Raw genomic sequence first — 22,179 nt, forward strand, 5'->3', positions numbered from 1 at the left:
TGTGCAAACACAGTCAAGCACATCATCCTGTCCTGTCATGAAAGCATAACATGTTCAGCATACCTGCTACCACAACTTGGCTTTATGTGCATTAGCAACTGGAGCTTCTCTTTGTTGAATCAGGGATAAAAGGAAGAAGATATATACCTGGCGCTTCTGTTGTGGGATATGGGCTCTTTTCTTCGTTTTCATTGGGCTGATAATCATCCACATTGATCTGACAGAAATGGAAGGAGAAACAGCAAAGCCTTTATCAGATGAGGCAGAGGGTTTTCATTCCCTCAGAAACCCAAGCTGTTCATGCCATCACTGCACAGAGAGTGCCTGCTGGCAGCAGATTTTACCTTGGTAGCAGGCGGGGATTCTCCATCAGCGGTGATTGATTTCAGCTCGATTTTCTCCTCCTTTGTCTCCTCCTCCACAGCTGTTTTTTCTATCTCCTGTTTCTTTTCGGGACTAGCAGTCCTAACAATTTCAGAAGACAAAAAGCAAAGAGTTACAAAGGTGAAAAGCTGTTTCCCTTTCAGGAACTTCATGTAGTACAGCACACATCATGAGACAATCAGCTGACTGGCACTTGCATTCTGAGTCCAGCTTACATATCAGTGGCTCCACCTTGTCCTCATCTGCAGAGACTCTCCTCTAGTTCTGTACAGCATCCTTTTTATTTTACAGCTTTCTCAATGGCATGTGTTTGTGTGTGAGTGTGCATGCACATGTGGGGGAAGTATCTGCCTGTGTGTTTGTGCACAGGTGTATTCTAGTCTGTCAGTAGGGATATCTTTGTTGACCCAATGAGAAAGGTATGAACCATTTTCAATCCGTATCTTGTCGATTTCCACTAGGTTGCCTACGAAGTTTTGCCTCTCACTGCACTCCCAGAGCCAGGGAAAACTGCTGACTAGCATGCAGGACGAACAGAAAGATCTGCACAGGAGATCCCCCCCAAGCAGCCTGGAAGACAGTGAATACAAGTAACCAGTAAGGTAAGGCTTCCCTGCTGTTGGCAGCTGGGAATGACAAGAGGAGCTCTACATCCAGCTGGTACCTTCTAAAAGTCTGCAGAAACACTAAAAGAACTAGCAGGAGAGGAACAGCATGTGGCATCAAAAGAGAAGGAAGTTGCTGAATCTTGTGGTGGAAATGACAGTCTGAGAATACGCCCTGTGATCCAAAGCAATCAGAAGGTAATAGGGAGGTTCAGATGAGATTGTAACATTGACACCATTTCACACTCATTCTCTGCTGATGCCCTGAAAGCTCATCAGTCACTCAGACTTCCTTTGCTCACATCACTTCAACTGTGGGGACTCCCAGCTCATGACACCTTCCTGTCCTTTAGTTTGAATTCTTTTACATAAAAATTTCTATATACATAATTCCATATATAATTACATTAATCACATATATATAATCTATACACACCCACAGAGAAGTTATATGTATTACACATACTTACATGTTTACATGCATACATGTGTGTAGAGAGTGTGTGTAGTTATACTCACAGGAATGCATGCATACGACTGTAGATAGGTGTATGCAAATGGATTTACCTAGCTAGCTTTTTTCTTTCTTTTTCCTCTTCCTCCTCTTTCTGTGCAGATGTTAAACTCTCAGCATCAGCAAGGTTGTCCACAGCAATGGCCAAAAATACATTTAGGAGGATATCTGTTTGTGTGCTACTTAAGGAAAATGGGCTTTGAAAACTGCAGAAAAACATTATACCAAAGGTTTCTTAATTGAAAATTTTTAGCAACCTGTCATCAGATCTCTCAGATTTTCCAAACTTCCATTTCACACAAATGTTCAGGATGTGCACATCTGGCACGCACAACCTACACTTTCCATCCAAATGGCTAACACTATTTGTGGGGTTTCCAAAATTTCACAACAGAATGACTGATAGAAAACATTTAAGTCCAGACTTATATTTTAGCTTCTGATTTTCCAAAAGTCTTGTTTTGTGCAACAAATCCCAGAAGATAAGGGGAGTCCTGAACACTTTGAATCTTTGTCAGCTTAGGTCACTTTTATCAAACCATTCATATTCAAGAGCCTCATACCATAGGGCACCTGGACTTTCCAGTTTTGGCCTATGTACTTCAGTTGAACAACCTCATTACAGGTATTCCCACAGACATGAGTGAATTTTATGGACAGCAAGCATAGCACTCTCATTAGCATTTCTGAGGCAACCAAAAAGAAATTAATTTAGTCTGGGCATTGTAGGGTTGAGCTGACAACTCTGCCATCTTCTAGTGGAGAGTCCGTGCATGGCCAGTTGTGCCCATGTAGCTGAAGGGCAAGCAAGCACAACTGTTTTCATGTCTTGGCAACATTCAGATCTTGTGTTACAAACCTGAACATCAGCTTCTCTTACAAATTTCTTGAGAACGGGTCTTATCACACCATGATAGCTTTTAAGTAAACCCCAGTTCAAGGCTTAGTCTGGAAATACAGCCACTTGCCTCCTTGGGCTCCAAGATCTAATGGTTCCAAAGTCAGCCAGCACGTAGAGCTGGCTCACAATTTCCTCTGCAGTTCACAAGGAGATCCAAATTACAGGTTTTTTTAAGTTGTCAGGCAGACTACCTACCTCGACCTTCAGATAAGTGGAATTGCACCATTTGACTTTGAAGAGAGGGCATGCAGGTCAACGAAATGTCAAATAAGAGGGTTTGAGAGATGTGAATTACAAGGAAAGGCCAGAAGAGCTAGGCTGACACTACAAGATGGCTTTACAGAAGAATCAGTACAGAAAGAAACGTCACCTCTGACATTTATTAGGGAAGCAGAAACTAAACATGAACAAATTTGGAGCAAACTGAAATATGGAACAGAACCATAGCACTGTGTTATATGCAAATGCACATTCCTGTGAAAAGACACTCACAGCCTGATCATGCAATGTGGTTTGTACCTCCTGGGATATGTACAGTGCCCTCACTTCACCTTGAAGCCAGAGAGAACTGAAGTTATTTAACACCAGTGCAGGCTGGAAGATAACAGAACACACGATTTTCTGTTTAAAGAACACACAGATTGCAGTAACTGAAATGGAACATGATTCCTGTTAGTTTAGACATGAATTAATATATGATCTCACATAAATCAATTATGTCAAACATGTTACTCCTATTACAGCATTTGTATATGGCATATTGTAGATTATACATATTTTTATTCCACATAAGGCTGGGATGAAAGCACTTGGAATATCTTACCGAAAAGGCAATTAAAAAAAGAAATATGCAGTAAGTACAGTAGATGCACACAGAGATTAGTTTCTGGAGAAGACAGGAAAAAAAACCAACTATGAGATAATTAAGAGGAATGAAAAATAAAAACACTAAAATTGTAAAGACACTAAATAAAAGCCTGCATGCAGAATTGGCATGTAGCCGGCTCGTAGAAATATTTATATGTCCTAGCACTAGCTAAAATTAAACAAACTTGTTTAACTTTTGGCAGTGCAAAGCCAAAATTCAGACCCAGGGAAAAGGTAAAAATGTAAGGTATGAAATTCATTATTTTCTGACATAACAAAATAGTAAAGGGTGACTTTAAATTCAGCCCCACTTGGAGAAAAGAGTAGCATCAAAGGATACAATTTCCACAGATGAAGAGGATGATGAAGTAAATACAGACCAACATTCCTGGAAAAGAGGGGCCGCCATAAGCCATGATCCCATCATACATCACCGAATTCCAGTCCTCCCCAGTCAGGATCTAAATGACACAGTCCCACCAATAAGGGATAGAGTGTTAGACCACACAGATAATTTGAAAACCCCATTAACACAAAGATACCTACTATCCTAGAGATACCCCCTCCCCCAGGATGGTTGGAGACTCTAGCTGTGTCCATCTCGAAAAGGAAAAAAAAACCAAACCAAAACAGAACAAGAAGAATGCAAAGAGGGCCTGTGCTCACAGTGTAAGAAACCACCAGGTGTCCCCTTGAAAATGACAGCTGAAGCCAAACAGCACTCCTAGACAACTCAGTCTCCCTGCCTCTCCCAGGCATTTGTCTCCCACATGTCTCTTGTTTCAGACAGGCTGCACAACCTATAGCACTGAAAACAGTCCTCAGCACAGCCCTCCCTGCCACTGTCCTTCACCTTGCATGTGAAATCATGATCCTGATGCTCTTGGTCAATAATTCCTAAAACTGCAGTTGCTTAAAGGCCATTTGATTAGTTCTCTGGTGCTGTGAGTTGGTATTTGTTCCCCAGTACTGCAGGAGGCAGGAGGACAACTGCAGGGTTGGGCTCTGGCATGCAGGTGCTGCCCTGGGATGTGGCAACGACCATTCTCTTGTCCTATCCTGCTAAGATCTGGTGGCCTTGCCACACACAGGGGTTTAGCTTTGGTTTTCCACTTTGGGAGGGAATACCCTTGTGCTGGCAGCACAGCGTCATCTTGCTCCTGGAGCTGTTAGTCTGATATCCAGTCTTGGGGACTGTCAGTCTGTAGGGAAGGCTGCGGGACCTGCTCTCTGTCTTACCTCATGTAAACACAATGTGTTGGACCCGTTGGGACCACTTTTGCCCTTACCTGAAACACAGTGAGGAGGGACTGAGGGAAGTTGTCAAATGTACTCCTCCTGGTCTGCATCTCATCGAAGTTAAACTTGCCCCCAAAGAGCTGCATCCCCAGGAGTGAGAAGATGATAATGAAGAGGAAGAGAAGGAGCAACAGGGAGGCAATGGAGCGGACTGAATTCAGAAGTGAAGCCACAAGGTTACTCAGGGAGTTCCAGTATCTAGGAGAGAAAATAGAGGCAGTTAAAATTCCTTCGATCCAAGACAGGTGCTCATGGACTGCAGAGGATATTGGTTCAGGCTGCCTTATGCATATAGCCAGGCATTTCCAAACAACCTGTTAAGCAGTGAATCATTGATGTACTTCCCTAAGATAATGAGACCTACTGCAGCTAATGAGTAATTTTACTACCACACGTGTACATACACAATTCCCTCCACCCCCCACCCCCCCCACACACACCCAGAAGATTATTGCAGCACTCTCCATCTAAGGCTCTGCAAATCTTATATCAATATATGGTGATTAGTCCTTGCTGCTTCAGTGTGTTACATTCTAACAGATCTCATTACAACACTCACAGATGTTATGGCAGCCAGAATACCTCACTCCAGAGAACCACCTGCAATAACTAACAAGAGCAGATGAGGAGACACTTTGGATGCAAATACAAACTTGTCCAAAATCTGGTGTGTGAGTATGTGCTGAGCTCACTCACAGATAGAGGCTGCTAAGCTTTCTGGGACTGAGAAAGATACTAAAGGCCTTTTTACACGAACCCTAAAGGAGACTCCAGATCTACCTCCATAAAGTCCAGAGTTTCCTTTGCTCTTGAAAGGCCATACCATCACTGCCTTTCTGGGTATCAAATCTATACTTCCTCAAACATGGTGCAGAACATTCTGGAAGGGCTTCATTCATGAGAGAGCATGGCTAAGACCTGTCCCTCAGTGCATTCAGGCTTGTGCCCAGATCAGGCTATGTATGATGCAGAGAAAGGATCTTTTGCCCTTGTGGACCCACTTTAAGGTTCAAAGAGATGCCAGTAGCATGCTCTGCTGCAGCATGTCAGTCTACTTGCATTCTTTGCCAGCCTGCAGGGTAGCAATGTGTTGGAAAAAGGCTTTAGAAGAAATGGTTAAAGAATTCACCACATCACCTATGAAGCGACTTCCACTTCTGTCTTGCATCTGCTCAACCACTCTTACTCTACTGCTTAGCTGGACATAATGTCTTTTATGCAGTCTTGAGTTTGACAGAGCTTTCAGACTGGGCTGAAGCTGTCATCTTCCAGTCACCTTATTCTGAATGCACATTACTAGCAAGCTTCATCAGTTTTCACAGGTCAGCAAGCCAGTAATGTTTGCCTGTGATCTCTAAGTCTTCCTTCTACCACCATCTCCTTGCGGCCTACCACCATGCTCTTGTCCCATGGAAGACAGAAATTCTTGAGCAGCCCAGTCACTTTGTGAAGGTTAACAATCTGATCTGCAGAGGGACATTGCCATGCCCTCTGAAGTTCAGCAACTGGTTCGAAGAGAGCTCTGATGTTTTCCCACCAGCCCAGCTTCAGCACTTCAGAAAAAAACTAGAATACTTTAAGGTTTAACTGCAATTAAAGAAATGAGAAACAAAAATTTCAGAGCAAAGGTAAGGGTGTGGAAGCTGTGGGCTTAGTGCCACCAAATATCCACACTGAATGTGCAATGTAACAGCTCACTGTATTTGCATTTATGCTTATAGCTCACATACTTTGACACTTTAGGAGAAAGGGAAAGTGACACAGGCAAAGGGAAAAATTAATTTCTGATGAAACTCAACCGACTTCAGCATCCTTTAAACAGAAACTGATGGTATCCAAAATATCTCTCCAAGTCCTCCAATGTCAGCCAGGACACACATTTTCTAGGTCTTTCTAGCAGTGCCCTTAAGAGGCATACAGGAAAGCTGTTACACATCTGAATAATCTCAGTGACTCACTTCAAGCTTAAACATCTTGCTATCTCAGAGTGCAACTGAACAGACTTTTATCAGCTCTGTGTTTCTTACAAATGGCTCAATATCTGAGATTCAGTTTATGTACCTCTCAAACTTAAAGCAATTAACTGAGATGACCTGGTGATAAGATTAGTGCTCGTTTATCTGTGTACAGAGTGCTAGCTAGAAATACAGCACCATTACAAAGTAAACAAGCCAATGGTGGGGGGTAGGGGGTGGAGAGAAAAGGAAAAAGGAGAGGATAAGAAATGCTTGACTTCTTGACTAGGATGCGAAAATAACAATTGTCTTATCTTAGTGTTCTAGAAGCCTGACCTGAGGTTACCATCTGTCACATTAGGTGGTTGCAGAAGTAACATGAACACCCCCTTAAAGTGAGATCTGGGGTTACACAATGAAACACAAGGCTTTTAAGTCAGGAACAGTTGAAGTCCAGGCAAAGAAAAAGTCTCTCACTGCTTCATCCTCTTTGGTTAATATACTGCAAACTAAAAACAGTTACAATAAATTTCATGGCACAGCTGGATGGAATCAGAGGTTTTGGACCATGCAACCTATAATGGGAGGTACAAGAGAAAGCACTGCTGCTGCCTCAGACTTATAGGGAAATGAATGTGGTTATATCTCCCACTTGCAGACCTCAGACCCTTGAGGATGCCAGTGAATGAGGCACTGAAAAAAAAAACCAGTGAGTAGGACGTGGTTATGATCCCTGTTTCAAAATAGAAGAATGATGCAAAGTTAAATGGTTTGTCCAACATCTCATACAAAAATCAATTGCAGAACTGGATTTCAACTTAATATGTTCTTTTATCCTCTTCCCTCTCCTCTCCACTGCCTTGCACTGTGTCTTTATGATAATGGCAATCACAGATTCCGAGCTTAAAACAGTAGCAACAGCTGGCAGTCTCATTGTAGGAAAGCTTCCCACACTGTTCATTCAATATGAAACCATTTGGAAAGCAGGTACAAAAAGGTGTCCCGTCTCTCCTCCCTACAGTTAACAGTGACATATCTAGTGGCAGGATTAGGCATAAAATATCAAATTTCAGTATGCTGTTGCAAATAAATTTATTTTGTAAGTATAAAGTATTAAATATAGCAATTTATAAAGCAGTAAAGGACCATTAATGAAGAGAAAATTTGTCTTCTCATAGCAAAGGGAGATATTTCTGCACAGCCTTATAAAAATTAGGGAGAATAAAGCAAACAGATGATATTGTCTGCTTGTCTAATGTACAAAGCTAAATGATTCTGAAGAATATTTATAATTTTGGAAGAAATGTTTGCTCTTGAAATTCTAAATGTGGTTTCTAAAATGATGCATTGTTCATCTGATGGTTTCTTTATTTGTTTCTATTATATTAGGGAGCTGTATTTGTATTTTTCTTAGAAGTGTATCATCTTGATGCACCCAGAATTTGTTTGTGCTTGGTTTTTACCATGGAAAATCCATACAAATATATAAAGATTAGGCTACCTACTCATATACACTCAGAGTAATTTTCCTGCTTTGTGTTTTTTAATACCCTTGATTATCACTATTTCCATCTCAACTGTATGTCCCTATGTCACTGTTCATGAATATATGACATAAAACATTACACTATCATCTCTCCTACCCTTCCCAGCTTTCTAGGATTGTTTCTTTCTGTATTATCATCACACTCAGGTAGTGTATTGCACTACTGATAATGTCATCAATAAATCATCATTGTATTTAGAGCTGAGTGAATAATGGAAAAATCTGTATTTTACTGGAGAACATCAGAGGTAAAAGTTTTGCTTTAATCCCAGAATATTTTCTCCTGCAGTAAGACAGGAGTGGGCCTAAAATATTGCTTTGGAGGCTTCTGCTAGGGCCTTCCACATGAGGGTGAACTTCACTTACAGAGAGGAAAAATTATGAAGAAAATTATGAATAATTAAAAACCATGAATAAATCCAATACTACTGCAACCTACTTGTCAATATTTTAGGAACAGGAAAGAAGGCAAAATCTGATTAATACATTATTCATAATGAGTTATTCCTCAGCTCTGTGCTTTACATATAAAGCCATGTACAAATTGCAGGAGATGTATTCCAGGTAACATTTGTTTCTATGCAAAACTGTATTTTAGTTCTGTTGAAGAACGAAGGTAAATATAACTAGTCCTACTTCTGGTTGATTCCAACATTACATCTCTGCCAGAAACTTTAGGAATATTTGAGTACTTCAATAGCCCAAACTTCCTCAAGTATTAATGATATTCTCTCAGCATTTGCCCTTCTATTAGAGAATTCTCTCTGCTATATTATATATACTATGTAGGAGTGGAGAAATGTCTTGAAAAAACAATGACCTCTCCAGGATGCTATGTAGAAGCTTATGCTTTTATAGCTATTGGTATGTTGCCCTGGGTGTATCTGATTACTCAATGCCTGAAACAGCTACTGGTTTCCTCAGAAACCAGGCCTGGGACTCAGTGATGATAGCTTTCAAACCCAAAGATCCAGGAAAAACAGTCGCCAGACCAGAGATCCTCACTATTTCTGAAAGGGCAAAGATGCCTTTCTTACTGGAAACTCCTGTTAGCTGGAACATTCTTCCCTCTCTATGATTACAAGTTTAAACAGACCACCTTTTTTCCTTTTTAATAGTTGTAGGCTTTCCTTGGCCTCTCTCGCTGAGACTATAAACTGATTTTCTGTATCTGCCATCTGACCCTGAAAACTATCCACCCTGCCAGAAAGTTGAGGCTCAGAAGCTTTAAGGGTAAATCTTGTATGATGCAAAAGTCCAAGTCTGTTGTTCTTTCTGCTTTACAGCTCTGCCATCTTGACTGTCTTCCAGTTTTGGTCTTGTTTTTCTCACGCACTGTGTTTTTTATCTCAAATTTGTCAGAAATTTCCTTTGGGGGAGTTTATAGCAATTCTAGTGATTTTTTCATAGCTGAGCTTGCAGAAAACATACTCTTTCACTGCCTCAGTCAAGCTTTTTATGCCCACATGGGAAAAGGCAGATCCTGTGCTGCTTCAGGTGAGCACTTGGATAGATTTGCTCCAAGAGCTCCCATCTGGGTAAGTTGGGAGCTGATCTTAACAACCTCTCCTCAAACTGAAAAACTCCTGCCAAACCAAGCTGGTGTTCTGGAGGCACCTGACTGCAGGAATCAGTGACTGTTTAATAGGCAACACTGTACCGTTATGGAGAGGGAGTGGAGAAAGAAAGAAAAGGAAAAAGAGGGGATCTTGAAAAGTCTTGTTTCTTCATAAAGCTGCTGCTTCATGCTGGACTTCTCTGAAGGAGAAGGCCTGGCAACATCCTTTGTCTATAGCTACCGGTGTTGACCTAGTCTCTCACTCAGGCCACATTTGAGTCTACTGGAGCTGGCATGGGCACCTCAACCAAATGCTGTTTTGGCTCAAAGCAGTCTTTCAGGCTCCTCTCTGTCATAAAGCACCAGAAAAGATCACAAGGCTATTTGTTGTTTTGTTTTCACTTTGTCTTTTGAAGGGAACCATAAGAGCACAAGCTCAGCTCAAGGTATCCCTCCAGATTTCAGTTCAACAATCTGCATGGTAGCAAGTGTCTCCAGTTCCCTGTGCCAGACTCCTGTTTTGCCAATTATCAGGCCTAGCATAAAGGACACAGCCAGCATAAAGATGAACCAATAACCAAATTGTATTTGATACAAAAGGGTCAGTATGTGGGTGAGTGCTGGGGGTACAAACAAGTCAGTCAGATTATATGTAATTGACATCAATCCCCCTGACCTCAACAACGACACCCCATGACCAACAATGGGTGGAACAAATGGTGAGATGCAGCTTCCCATAGAAGGGACAGGAGACAACTGAGTAATCAAGCCAAATACATGAGACCAAGGAAGCCACATACTGAATCTCTACACAGCCCACATTTACAAAAGCCAGACCTGACTGGAGCCCAGTCCCAGGGAGACAGGAGGTCCTTCCCCAACAGGGAACTCTGCAAAGTGCATCCACCCCACAGACAGACACTGCTCCTTCCTGCAAGGGGTCCCAGCTTTTATCCCCAAGTGGGACACCTGACCTTTGCTTACTTCATGTGGGACACCTGGGGCTCATTTACCTAATGGCTCTCCCTACCAGGCAGGCACCACCCTGGAAGGAAGCCTAAAGGCAAACTCATCACCCCTTGGTGAAGGGCTGTGGGAATCACCCTTATGTCAACCTGAATTTGGAGCTTGGGGTTGAAACCCCAGAATTTCAATTCCTCACCCATCCTTACCTCTCAGATCAGGGATATCCAGCCTGTACAGCCCTCCCCATCCTGCCACTGACTTCAGAAGATGAGGACTGTTAATTTAGTCCTCTCACTACCAAAGTAGTGGTAGAAAAAGTGAGAAAAAAAGGGATGTGACTTGTACCTATATATGTTGTGCATTGAGCAGTAGCCCTCCTTCATTCCCAAAGAAGCACAAAAGTACCTTGTGATTTTAAATATCCTTAGGAGTCGAACACATCTCAACACCGAAATGCCCAGTGGTGACATGATCTTTGTCTCAACCAGAATTGTTTCCAGAATTCCTCCACACACAATGAAACAGTCAAAGCGGTTGAAGAGGGACACAAAATAGGCCTGGAGACCAAGGCTGTACATCTTCAGCAGCATCTCTGCCGTGAAAAGAGCTAGCAGCACCTTATTGGCAGTGTCTCATGAAAAACAAACAGAAACAGATTAATGTCAAAACAGATTAAGTCAAAAGATCATCACAGCTAAGCATTGGTCCTCACCTATAAGAAACCATTTCTGAGATGAGTCTGAAAGGTTAACTTCATATAAACTTAAGTCAAAGAATAAACTTAAAAAGCATGAGCATCTCATTCACAGAAGAGTTTTACAAGATGCTTACAGCAATTCTTATGTATTGTACATACAGCTGCAATGTATTACACAACCTCCATGGCAGGGACATGCTTTCCTGTGCACAACCTCCCATCACACTTGTCATCTGCAGATGAGAGTGGGAATAGAAGAGCTGCTGTGCTACCTACTGTTGCTTAATTAAGCCTTTCAGCTGCTCTCACCTCCAGTGAGGATTCAACTGTTCTGCCGACAGAAGAACTTTACAAATCACTCTTCCTCACCTCCCTGGTATCTAGAATTTATCATAAATGCCATTTCAGGGAAAACCTTGTAGAACCTGTGGCTCCCGGTAGCTACTCATAAATTGGAAATCCAGTTGCTGCAAATATATATTTAACATAAGCTCTTGATGTTACCTACACTCGGTGGAACACTGATTTGGCTGGAAATGAGGAACTTATGTTTTTCCTAAAACTTCTCCCATTGTACGCAGATATTTTGTTGTATTATTTAAGATCCTCCACAGACAGTTTGGAGCTGTGTATGACCATTTTACATTGTGTGGTCTAATGCATCACCTCCTCGCTCAGCCGCCTTTTTTGACACTGACCACAGTAAATGGAACCATCTGCCTCTGCTCACCTTGGACCTCTGTCAGCCAGTCTGGCTGGTTGTAGTGTTCAGAAGCAATGGTAAGGGTGTTGAGAAACACAAGGAAGATCACCAACCAGTAGAAAACATTGGACTTGACAGCAGCGCGGCACTTTCTTCTGCAGAATCGATTCCATCGGCGCCAGTAGCGACTTGAAAAATTGTAAAAGGAAAAGTTCTTTTCAGATAGGGATCTTTGGGCTATTGCAAATCTCTGTCAAGAGAGACTCTAGTGTTGATTTATTGTTCGAGAGTAGTAGAGAATAAGGTTCATCCTGAGAAACGTTCTCTCATTCTCATCTGAATTGTCAGTTGTGATCATTCTTCCTTTAGCTATAGGAATAAAGTTAATCCTAAACCAATTTACAACATTTAGAGGGGAATACACCTCTTCAAGCAATGTCTTAATCTGATTAAGAAATCCATCACAGCTACCATAAGAGTTTTTTAGCCAGTTTCCACAAAAACAATTATTCTTCTTGTATTTCATTCTTGTGGCCTGCAATGGGACCTTCCCCAGCCTCGGGATAGTCAATGAAAAGATACCCACTATATACCATGGACCTTTGGATTAAGTCCTTGGAGAGGTAAGGCCAAATAAAACCCATGGAATATTTTCAACATTCAGCAATGTTCAGTAGTGAGCCCAATATGAGGGCTAACACTGAACAGAAAATAAAACCTTAGGGGACCTCAGCATCTCACCTTCAAGCCTGGAACTAAGGATACCATTTGCTAATCAACAGACCTTTTAAAGTTTTCCTTCCATGAACACATCCCCTTGTGTCACTGATTTCTGAGGGTAATTACTAACCACAGAAGATATTTAAAGCTAATTACACACCTCCTACTCTTCAGAATTTAACTTGCATAGCAACCAGTTTCCAGGCAACACTTGCCACTGTATAATAAATCTAATAGTTTTATATAGATATTATACATATACATGTGTGTATGCATGTGTGAGTGTGTCTCTAAGGAGACACACACGTACACAACATTACAGGGGGAGAACTTTTCTTGGCTAGTCTTCTTTTATGTATTATTTCCAGTGATAAACTATAGCCACGCTTGAGGTCAGGGTTCAGCATCCATATGAACTAAAGCCAGGCAATGTGAACACTGCAAACTTATAATAAGGGTTGTGTGTTTTGCAGTGGAATTGAGACAAGAAATGATCTCAAATTTCAAAATGGGTGCAACATTTAAACATTCATGTTGCCATTAAATCATCAGCAATCCCTCACACTTTGTGTATCCAGGCACAAACGTGTATGCACATGGCCATGTGATGATACAAGTCTTTTTTTTGTGCTTACACATATATAAAAGCAAATCCATGAATTGTAGGAATGTGATCACATATGCAAAGCTTTGCAGAGAGATGCATACAGGCAGTATGTATGCATATGTGCATTCCTAAATTCACATTACTGTTCATTATTTTGGTAAGCTGAAGGACAGAATTGCTCACTTGTTCTGGTTATTTTGAAAATTACTTTATTTTTAAAATAAAATTGGCTTTGAATTCAGTCTTATGGATGTAGCCGGGCCCTACTGAAGGGGTAGAAACAGACTGGGACCTCAACAACCAAGCTACATGAGCTCAGTCAGCCTTTCCAATGGAAACTCACAGATGACCACCTGGGGACTGCTTCACTTTTGCAAAAGCTTCAAGTCAAGAGAACAAATACCACCAGAAAAACTCCACACATCCCATGGTAAAAGGGAGATTTTCACAAATAAATGCAAGCCTCATCAGCTGAAAGATTTACAATCAACCAAAGCGGAGTAGTACAACAAAGTGCAGGAAAGAGAACCTTGAGCTGACAGGGTTGACATTGATGGATGTAGTATAATTATGTAGTTGAACTTTTTTTTCTTCTGCTTTTATATTTTATGGTTTGAGGTATGTAGGTAGCAATCAGATAGGTACTTCTGAAGAAAATACTGTCAGTAGTCACTGTGCCTTCAGTATGAAACTAAGAAAAAAGGATCTTGATTTTTGGTGGTTGAGTGATTAAAATCTGGCAAGTTTGGCAATATCTCCTAGAAACACCATGGTCTCCCACAGATGCAGGAGTAAACCACTGCACAAAGTAAGGAGAAAAACCAGTGGACAGGAGGAAAAGCAAAAGTCAGTTTTACTTACCTAAACTTTGATTTTGAGATCCGATGCCTGAAAGATAAGAATTGCCATTAAAATCTCTGAAGGTGTCCCACACCTTCCAGGTTTTTATGAAAATAGCAATACAAATAAAGTTAATTTCAGTTAAATTTTTTAATGGATGCTGTTTTCCTCTTGAATCCCATGTAAGTCAACGTAGGCATTGGGCATGGCTAGAATTCCCTGATATACAAATCTTTGGTTTTCGGTGGGAGTCATGAAGCAGGAGTCATACCATGATGGAATTCTACCACCTAGAAACATCAGTAAACTATCTTTTCTCATGGGTAAAAGGTTGGCCTAATACTAGGGGCACTCTACATCTGCTACCAAATTTATTTTTCAACTATGACTCTTTTTTAGTCACTAGGTTTTTTTCTTATATTAAAATATGTATGACTTTATACAGACAGACTTGTTGCTTTCACACATCACCTGTCACTTCAGGATACATAAGCATATTATGAAACCACGGGGAAAATAATGCTTTCTTTTTTTCCAGCAATTGAAGGAAAAACAGTGCAAGGTGGATATTTTCAAAGTTAGATTCTAACACTATCTGTTATCTATGTAAATGGTTTGAATTTAAAAGGGTATGAAGAATAAGAGATTCTGTTACTATCAATTAAATTTTGGGAATTAAGCGTTCCTGAAAATTCTGCCATGTTTCAACTATATATGAGTTTAAATATCTATTTCCATGCACTTGGATTTATTTACCTAATAATCTCATTAGCCTTTTATGAGAAGTCCCAAGCAAAGCTAGAGGTTCCCCAGTTCTCTAACCACTACCTTGCTCTGCTTGACACATGTCCTGTAAGGCCTTCGAACTCTTTGACTGTCTCTTAATACATACATAATGGTGCACAGAGAGAAAGGTATGTGAATGCAATGACATGAGTCAGAGGTGATTTAGGAGGCTGCAAAATCCACTACCAATAACAGAAGAAATGAGAGTCTGGGGAGTGACTATGAACAAGATATTTCTGCTGGGTTGAACCATTTCTTAAGGTTCCCTCTATGATAGTGAAGTGATTCATTGTTGACAACAGTCAGCAAAGGTCTTAGTGTACTGACTTAAAAATGAATTCGCTGTTAGTAGACATGGGACAAAATAATTCTCAAAGCATCTAACACTACTTTCCTAGCAGTCTTAAAAATGATCATGTTCCTGTTTGAGGACATCAGTCACTGACAAGTAATCAGTGATGGGTCAGTTTCCTTATGTGGAAGAGATTTTAGTGATAAGAACATTTCACCAGCAGATGAAAAAAAAAAAAAAAAAAAAGCCTTGCACTGAATACATCATTCCTGCTGTGTCACAGGCAGCTTGTCTAGGCCACATACTAGGCAGCAGTGTGGTTACAGACGCATGCAAGAACTCTTCTGATAAAGAAGAAATAATGCACTGGCTGAACAGAATGCGAAATTATGCTGCAGAGACAAAGCGAGCTTTAACAAGGATGATGAGTGAAGCATCTGCAAAGCACATCCTTAATGCTAAAGCTATCCCAATTTCTCACTGAGAATTCTTGCTTGATAAGTGCTACCTACAAACTAATGGATCAGATTTGCAGGCAACAGGAAAGAAGGCTCAGCCAAAGACAGGGGAAGGAAAATGAAGAAAAAAATCACAATGAAGGAGAGAGCTGGGCACTGAAAACGAGATGGTGAGGACTTTCATAGGAAAAGGTTGTGGGGGAGGAGGAAAAGAGAGCAAGAGAGATGTCATGGGGAACCTGCCTGGTGGAAGGTGAAGGACAGGCAGTGTTAAGTCCTCTGGTGACCTCTCTGGATAATGCTTTCCCAGTAAGGGAGCTGTGTGGCATTTAAGGAATCTTTTATTTATTTAAGCAAAAGAGATGTGGCAGGTGTAGTACTCATCATGCATGTGATAATTATATCTTTGGAGCAGCAGCCAAGTGCATTCAGTGCTCCCACAGGTTAGCTACAGCCTTCCCCTCCCTCGCCTTACTGCTATGGCAGAAGGCTTTATCACATGTGGGTGTGCTATATATATAGAACAGGACAAGGAAGGAGGAAGAGATTTATATTTAGAGGCAGAATCCAAGAGTGAAATGGAATTTTGGAAACACAAATTGTACAATAACTGATTCTGAAAACATTATGTCTGAATCTGAAACATATCTCTCAAATGACCCTTATGATCAAGAATCTTTTGTCTTTCAGAACCAGGGTTAACTAAGTCATATAAAAAAATGTTTTTATGACATCACTAGGGGCTGTCAAATAGTCTGGATGTGAAGCTTGCCATGGCCTCTTTGTGACACTCCAAACTTGCGCTTGCCAGGGGTTCAGGGTAGACCAGATTCTCTGCTGAGTTTAAACATGGATCTCTTGCAGCCCTGGTATCCTGGGAGCTTTATGTCATTGGGAGAAAGAGAGTGTCCCCATTTGTGTCCAGCTCTGGAATGTATTGAGAAACTATTGTTTAAAACCATAGTATAGGAGCCTATAACGAAACCCCCCTCAGATCACTACTGAGTGTTTTTATCGTAGGAACTATGTAACTCAGATGACCTTTTAGAAAGACAAACACAAAAATCAGACCTCTACTGTTTGACTAGCTATCTTTTAAATTCTCTAAACCTCTTTTAACCTTACAGAGTTATATACTGCATACAGTTAAGACCGTAAAATTTAAAGATTTTATCAACATAAACTCAGGATAATCAATATAATTCAAATGTAGTGAGATATTCCACATTCTGAGAGATAAAGTCTTCATTTCTCTGTTCATGGTGGACACCAGAGAAGAGAATCTATACACTTGCGAAGGATGTGACACTCTTGTCTAACAGGGATTAAGGACTTTGTGTAACTGTACACACAACAAACAATTCTGGAAAAATCTTGTAGGTCTCCAAGCATGACACAAAGGCCATGTTGCAGCTGTTTCCTGGGTGTAGAAATTACTAAACATGAAAATGAAATTATCTGGCGCCCTGGTCACAACTACTTTTATGCTATATGATCCCCCCCTATAGTCAACTATCTTCATGAAGACTGACAAAAGCCCTTGGATACTCGTAAAAGCTCTTGGAAAAGTAGTAATGCAGAAATTTACTTACTATGCCTCTAGGTTATACACAACTGAGGGGAACATCCAAAGAGCTGCACTGTGCATATCTTACAGATTTTAGAACTATGAGAACACAGTCCTGGCATGATACCAATTCTGTTTTGGTGCAATACGGTGCATTCATGTAGTTACTGGTCAAGCAGCACAACATTTTTCCCTCTCTCTACTCCTGATGACATTTCATTACTTCTAGTCAGGATGCTGGCATACCTGAGAGAAGATGCCCACCCTAGGGTCCTTTTTCCACATATTACTGGGACAAGAGCATATAGTGACATTACATTTTTCAGGAATGTATGCTTGTACCCAATAATCTCTCACCCCAATAAAGTGTTAGGGCTAAGTTCTACACTCAGCTATGGCTCTGCGATTCACACTGAAGCAATGGGCCTCCACCCTTCTGTTCGTTATCCTCTGAACAATGCAATTAACACTTGGAGACATGCAATAATAATTTCTCATTTCTACCATTAATTAAAAGCTTCCAGCAAAACAGAACAGATGACTGGCCCTGGAGGACTTCAATTCTGATGTGGACTGAGATACTCCTGCTGAGGTAATCACAAATTTCAGCAGAGTCCACATAGTGATGACTTTCTCTTTTTTTACATTTTTGCCCTTCTTGCAGAAGCAGTGGAGAACATGCTGACCTGACGGAAGCAATGCTGATTTTAAGAGAGAGGTGGTTGTTGGCCAGCAGCAGTAAGAATCTACAGAACTTAAGAAAACTGGACATGTCTAGCTTAAAATTGAGCTGGTTTGCTATTCAACAGGCTTTCTTAGAGGCTGCGAAAATAGGCCAGCACTTCAGCATTTCGTGAATAATCTTGCTCTCCCTGTAGCAAGTCACAGACGGGGCCTGTCACAGAATCTGAAGTAGGAAGATAATTCCTCCTCCACAAGGGCATGCTGTTGTCCTTTAGACACATATCTAGAGCTGACTGTGAATATCAAAAGCACCTTGCTCATAATAAATCGGAGAGCAGTAGCTGAGGCTGACACATAAGGGTCAGTCCTGTGTGTTTTCCTGCTGAAGTCAGCAGTGGTTTCAGAGCTTCTGGCAGACTTCTTGCCGTGGCTCCTGATGTGATGGGGACTTTGGTCCTCACAGAAGGAGGTTATCTTTTCATTAAGTGAAAACCAGCAGCAACTACAGTGAACCTGCAAGCAAACTGACTCTTTTGCTTTTACTGCTGGTTCCTATACTGATTATTGCAAGAACTACATAGGAATTGCTTTCCCAGCCAGAAAAGCACCAAGGGAAAAAACACTGATGGTTCAGCTTCCAGAGAGAGCTTCCATTGTTCATAATATTTTCAGGACACACTGTTTGCAGTTGGAAAGCCAGTGTAGGTTGTTCATTTTTTTTTACCCTGTTTTATTGTTTTAACCTTCTTTGTTGGAAAGCAGTTGAACTGCCTCCCAAATGTATGGAAATCCTGGCCAAGGTGAAAATGCCAAGTGGCTTATTGTTTCAATGAAAGCAGATAATTTTAAGCTGTCTTTCCCTTTGAGCTCAAGTGCTTCACTTTTCTGTTGAGGCTCTATGGAACATTAGTTTCCACAAAGGTCTTTTTTTTAGCTAATACATATGTATAAAAACAAGCTCTACTGTGGCACTCCAGATCTGTATGGTTGTATCAGAAAAATAACATTCTGGTTGTATTGGAAGATTATATACACTGACATTTTGCACAGAAAAGAATATTACTGATTATGAGCGATAGCCTGTCCTCAGGAATCAAAGTCCTGCACAGCAGTAACCACAGAGGCTCAGAGAAATTACTCACTATTGGGAAGTCCTGGGTATAAGGCTATCCTGTAAATAAAAATCCACTGCTCCTAGTTCTGGGTTTATCCCACTGATGCTTGCTGCAGAGGAAATATTTCTTATATTACATTTATATTATGTTATTATAGTATGGATCCTATAGAAAGAAAGCTTCTTTGAGACAATGCATTAGTAGGAGATATCTTGTGTTTTAAAGGCACTCTCCTGATTGCACATAGCATATATCTCCGTGGAGCTGAGAAATGCTGTCAGGGAGGATCTCCTATTCCAAAAGACACACTTGAGCCTGGCTTCTCAAGCATATATTTCTGTCATTCACAGGTCCAGCTTTTTGAAGCTCTACAGCTTTTAGAAGAACAGAGAGAAGAGCCAGTTGTTCTAAGTTATCTTCAATAAAAGTGCTTTTTCTTTCAGTCTCCTGGGTACTTTTCCCCTTTTATCGTGAGTGCATTCTGATGGCAAGCTCAGCCTGTAAACCACAGTGGTGGTGCTGGGGTGGTTAAATGCCCTAGCATTTAGTGGTCTGATGCCACTAAATAAATAAATATACTGCCTTTGACTTGAAATCTCCTTGTTGCTTCAGCTATGTCTGGTTGCAGCTTGCCCAGTGCAGTCTCTGTCTTCTGGGAAAAAAAAAGTGTTTATAGCAACACAATGGGGACTCATGGCCACTAGGTGATTTTAGCAGGGTGGTAAAAATGAAGACTCATCTGCAATAGATGAAACTCAACAATCGAACAAAAAACATGTCTAACCATTTCAAGTGTAAAAACAAAATCCAGAGGGCAGATGACAGCTCAAAAGTCTGGGCATAATCTTCAACTAGAGTAAATCAGGATGGCATGACTATAATTATTAATAATTACTCAAAGTCACTAGTATTAGATGAGGAACTTATCTGAAAAGCTCAACCGACTTCCCACATGAATTATCTCTATTCTTGAACACTGGGCCAAATTCCGATTCTCTTAGGTTCCAAAAAAAAGAAAATACTCATTGAAATAAATTCTTGCTTACATTTTATATGTTCCAGAGGAATACTGGCCTATGGGGGTGTTTAAATGAGGGTTCCAGTGAGAACAGGACTTAATACTTCTTGAAACCAAGAAAGCTGATTCCTCTCTCTGCTTGAGTGTGTGATGCAGTAACAAAACAAACCAGAAAGGATTCCAAGCCTCCGAACCAAAGGCAGATCTGAATTCACTCATCACTAAAGAATTTGCAGCTCCACAAGCTTGAAACAAACATGTTACAAAAGAGGAAGCATTGGCAAAATTTGTATCTCACTCCTGAATTTCAAATACAGCGATACAGCCATTCATTTTCCTGGATGAAGGAGCCTATCCATCTCTTAGAGATTAAAAGCAATCTGAGTGAAGCCTTGAGGATCTTAGCTATCCTTGGGAGAGAGGTAAAAAACCCCTTCTCAATAACAGACTTCAATTCCCCTACTATACATCACCCATTTTCAAATGAAGTGGAAAGTGGCAAGGAAACTGTTTATCTCCCTGAATCTTACACATTCTGCTCTGGTGAAACTTAGGTCTCTGTTTTAACATTTACAACATGGGAAGAAGAGATGAAGCTCTGTTTTCCTGTTGTTTTCCTTCGTCTTCTTCCTTAAAATGTGTTGGATGTAGCCATACAGTGATCACAGTGCCAGACCACAGTACTGCCATTCTCCTGTGGGAACGTTGGACTATTTTAAGTAAACTCCATTCTAAGTCATGATTATGTTTAGAGTCGGGTTTAACTTCAGGTCTTCTGGCCACACTCCAGCTAAGATAATTATGTTCTGGTTGCCAAAATTCCCATGCAGCTTCAGTGCAAAACAAGCTGTCCTTCACACATCTCTTTATACACTTGTGTCCTTTGTTTTTAAACACCTGTCACATTTTACCCTGAGGGTGGCTGAACTCTAATGTTGTGAAAACAAACCCTGCATTTACAGTTCATAGAGTGCTTTAGGATCCTTTGGGATTAAGGATATTAAATGAAAGTAAGCTGTAATATTAAAAATATATGCATCTTTATAGTAACAGTTGCCACTGTTGTTGGCACTGTGTAGCACCAGAGGACCAATTGTGTGGGGAACCATAACTGCAGAATAGGGACAATTCTCCAAATTGGATCCAGCTGGAAGAAGTGGTCACATATCCAGCTGCTGCTTCCTGTAATGCGACAAGAGCACAAGCGACTCAGTGGGGTGATAAAGGAAGGGCTACAACTGCCTCAGTGCTGTGACCAGATCTGGCCTGATTCCTTCAGAAAAGAGTTCATAATCTAAACGACTCAGCAGGTAGACAACAGCAGGCAGGTGAAGGAAAGCTATTATAAATAATTTCTTCTAGGGTTTGTAATTCACTGGCTGACACTTACAGGAAAGTAGATTGAATTTATAGCATATTCCACATATCACATCTTGTAATGAGATAAGATCTCCTCCTCTTCAGTTTGCACAGGAGAGGGCCAAAGGTGTGTGTGGGAGATACAATCAAGGCTTGCGAAGTCATGAAAGTGATAGATAAGCTGAATATGGAACTGTTGATCACCAAATCTCACAGTATCAGAAGGAGAGGATGTTGACTGAAAGTAGTAGTAGATCAGCTTAAAACAGATAAGAGAAAGTACTTGTCTATACAGCAGGCAGTGAACTTCTGAAACTTGTTGCCACAGGAGATTGTGAGGGCAGACAGCCTTAGTGGGATCAGAAAAATCCATGGACAACAGGTCCATAAGTGGCAACTAAAGGCAAAAAGCGGAAGTGTGCACTCTAACATCTCTAATACAATAACTATGAATTTCAGAGTGGTAAAAGGGGACTGGAAAATAGGAAATGGCTTGTGCATTTCCCTCCTGTCACTGTCAGGACCTGAACACTGGGCCAGATGGACCACAGGTCTGACAAAACAGAGCATTTCTTATGTACTTATGATGAGCATTTGACCAACACTGAAGGACTCAAGGTACACGCAAGAACAGGACAGAGCCTCAAAATACTCTAGCATGGTACAAGCTATAGCACTGATATGCTTAGCCCATCTTTTACGGAAATTTTGAGGGATAACACACTCCCCCCCCCCCCC

General features: G+C 40.9%; 1 protein-coding gene across 20 annotated transcripts in view; it reads right to left on the reverse strand.

The window, feature by feature from the left end:
- Positions 1 to 22,179, reverse strand: part of CACNA1C (calcium voltage-gated channel subunit alpha1 C) — a 444,106-nt gene that overhangs the window by 100,377 nt on the left and 321,550 nt on the right. For all 20 annotated transcript variants that reach the window (XM_026841170.1, XM_026841183.1, XM_026841181.1 and 17 more), the window contains 8 exons: positions 14,184 to 14,210; positions 12,023 to 12,183; positions 11,001 to 11,226; positions 4,561 to 4,768; positions 3,612 to 3,732; positions 1,557 to 1,671; positions 345 to 465; positions 148 to 217 (listed from right to left, as the gene is read on the reverse strand). In XM_026841170.1, coding sequence (XP_026696971.1) covers positions 148 to 217; positions 345 to 465; positions 1,557 to 1,671; positions 3,612 to 3,732; positions 4,561 to 4,768; positions 11,001 to 11,226; positions 12,023 to 12,183; positions 14,184 to 14,210 — 1,049 coding nt within the window. The remainder of the gene's footprint in view (positions 1 to 147; positions 218 to 344; positions 466 to 1,556; positions 1,672 to 3,611; positions 3,733 to 4,560; positions 4,769 to 11,000; positions 11,227 to 12,022; positions 12,184 to 14,183; positions 14,211 to 22,179) is intronic.

This window comes from Athene cunicularia (assembly GCF_003259725.1).
Source record: "Athene cunicularia isolate RWA chromosome 1 unlocalized genomic scaffold, athCun1 chr1_part2, whole genome shotgun sequence".
In the NCBI taxonomy this organism is placed as follows: Eukaryota; Metazoa; Chordata; class Aves; order Strigiformes; family Strigidae; genus Athene; species Athene cunicularia.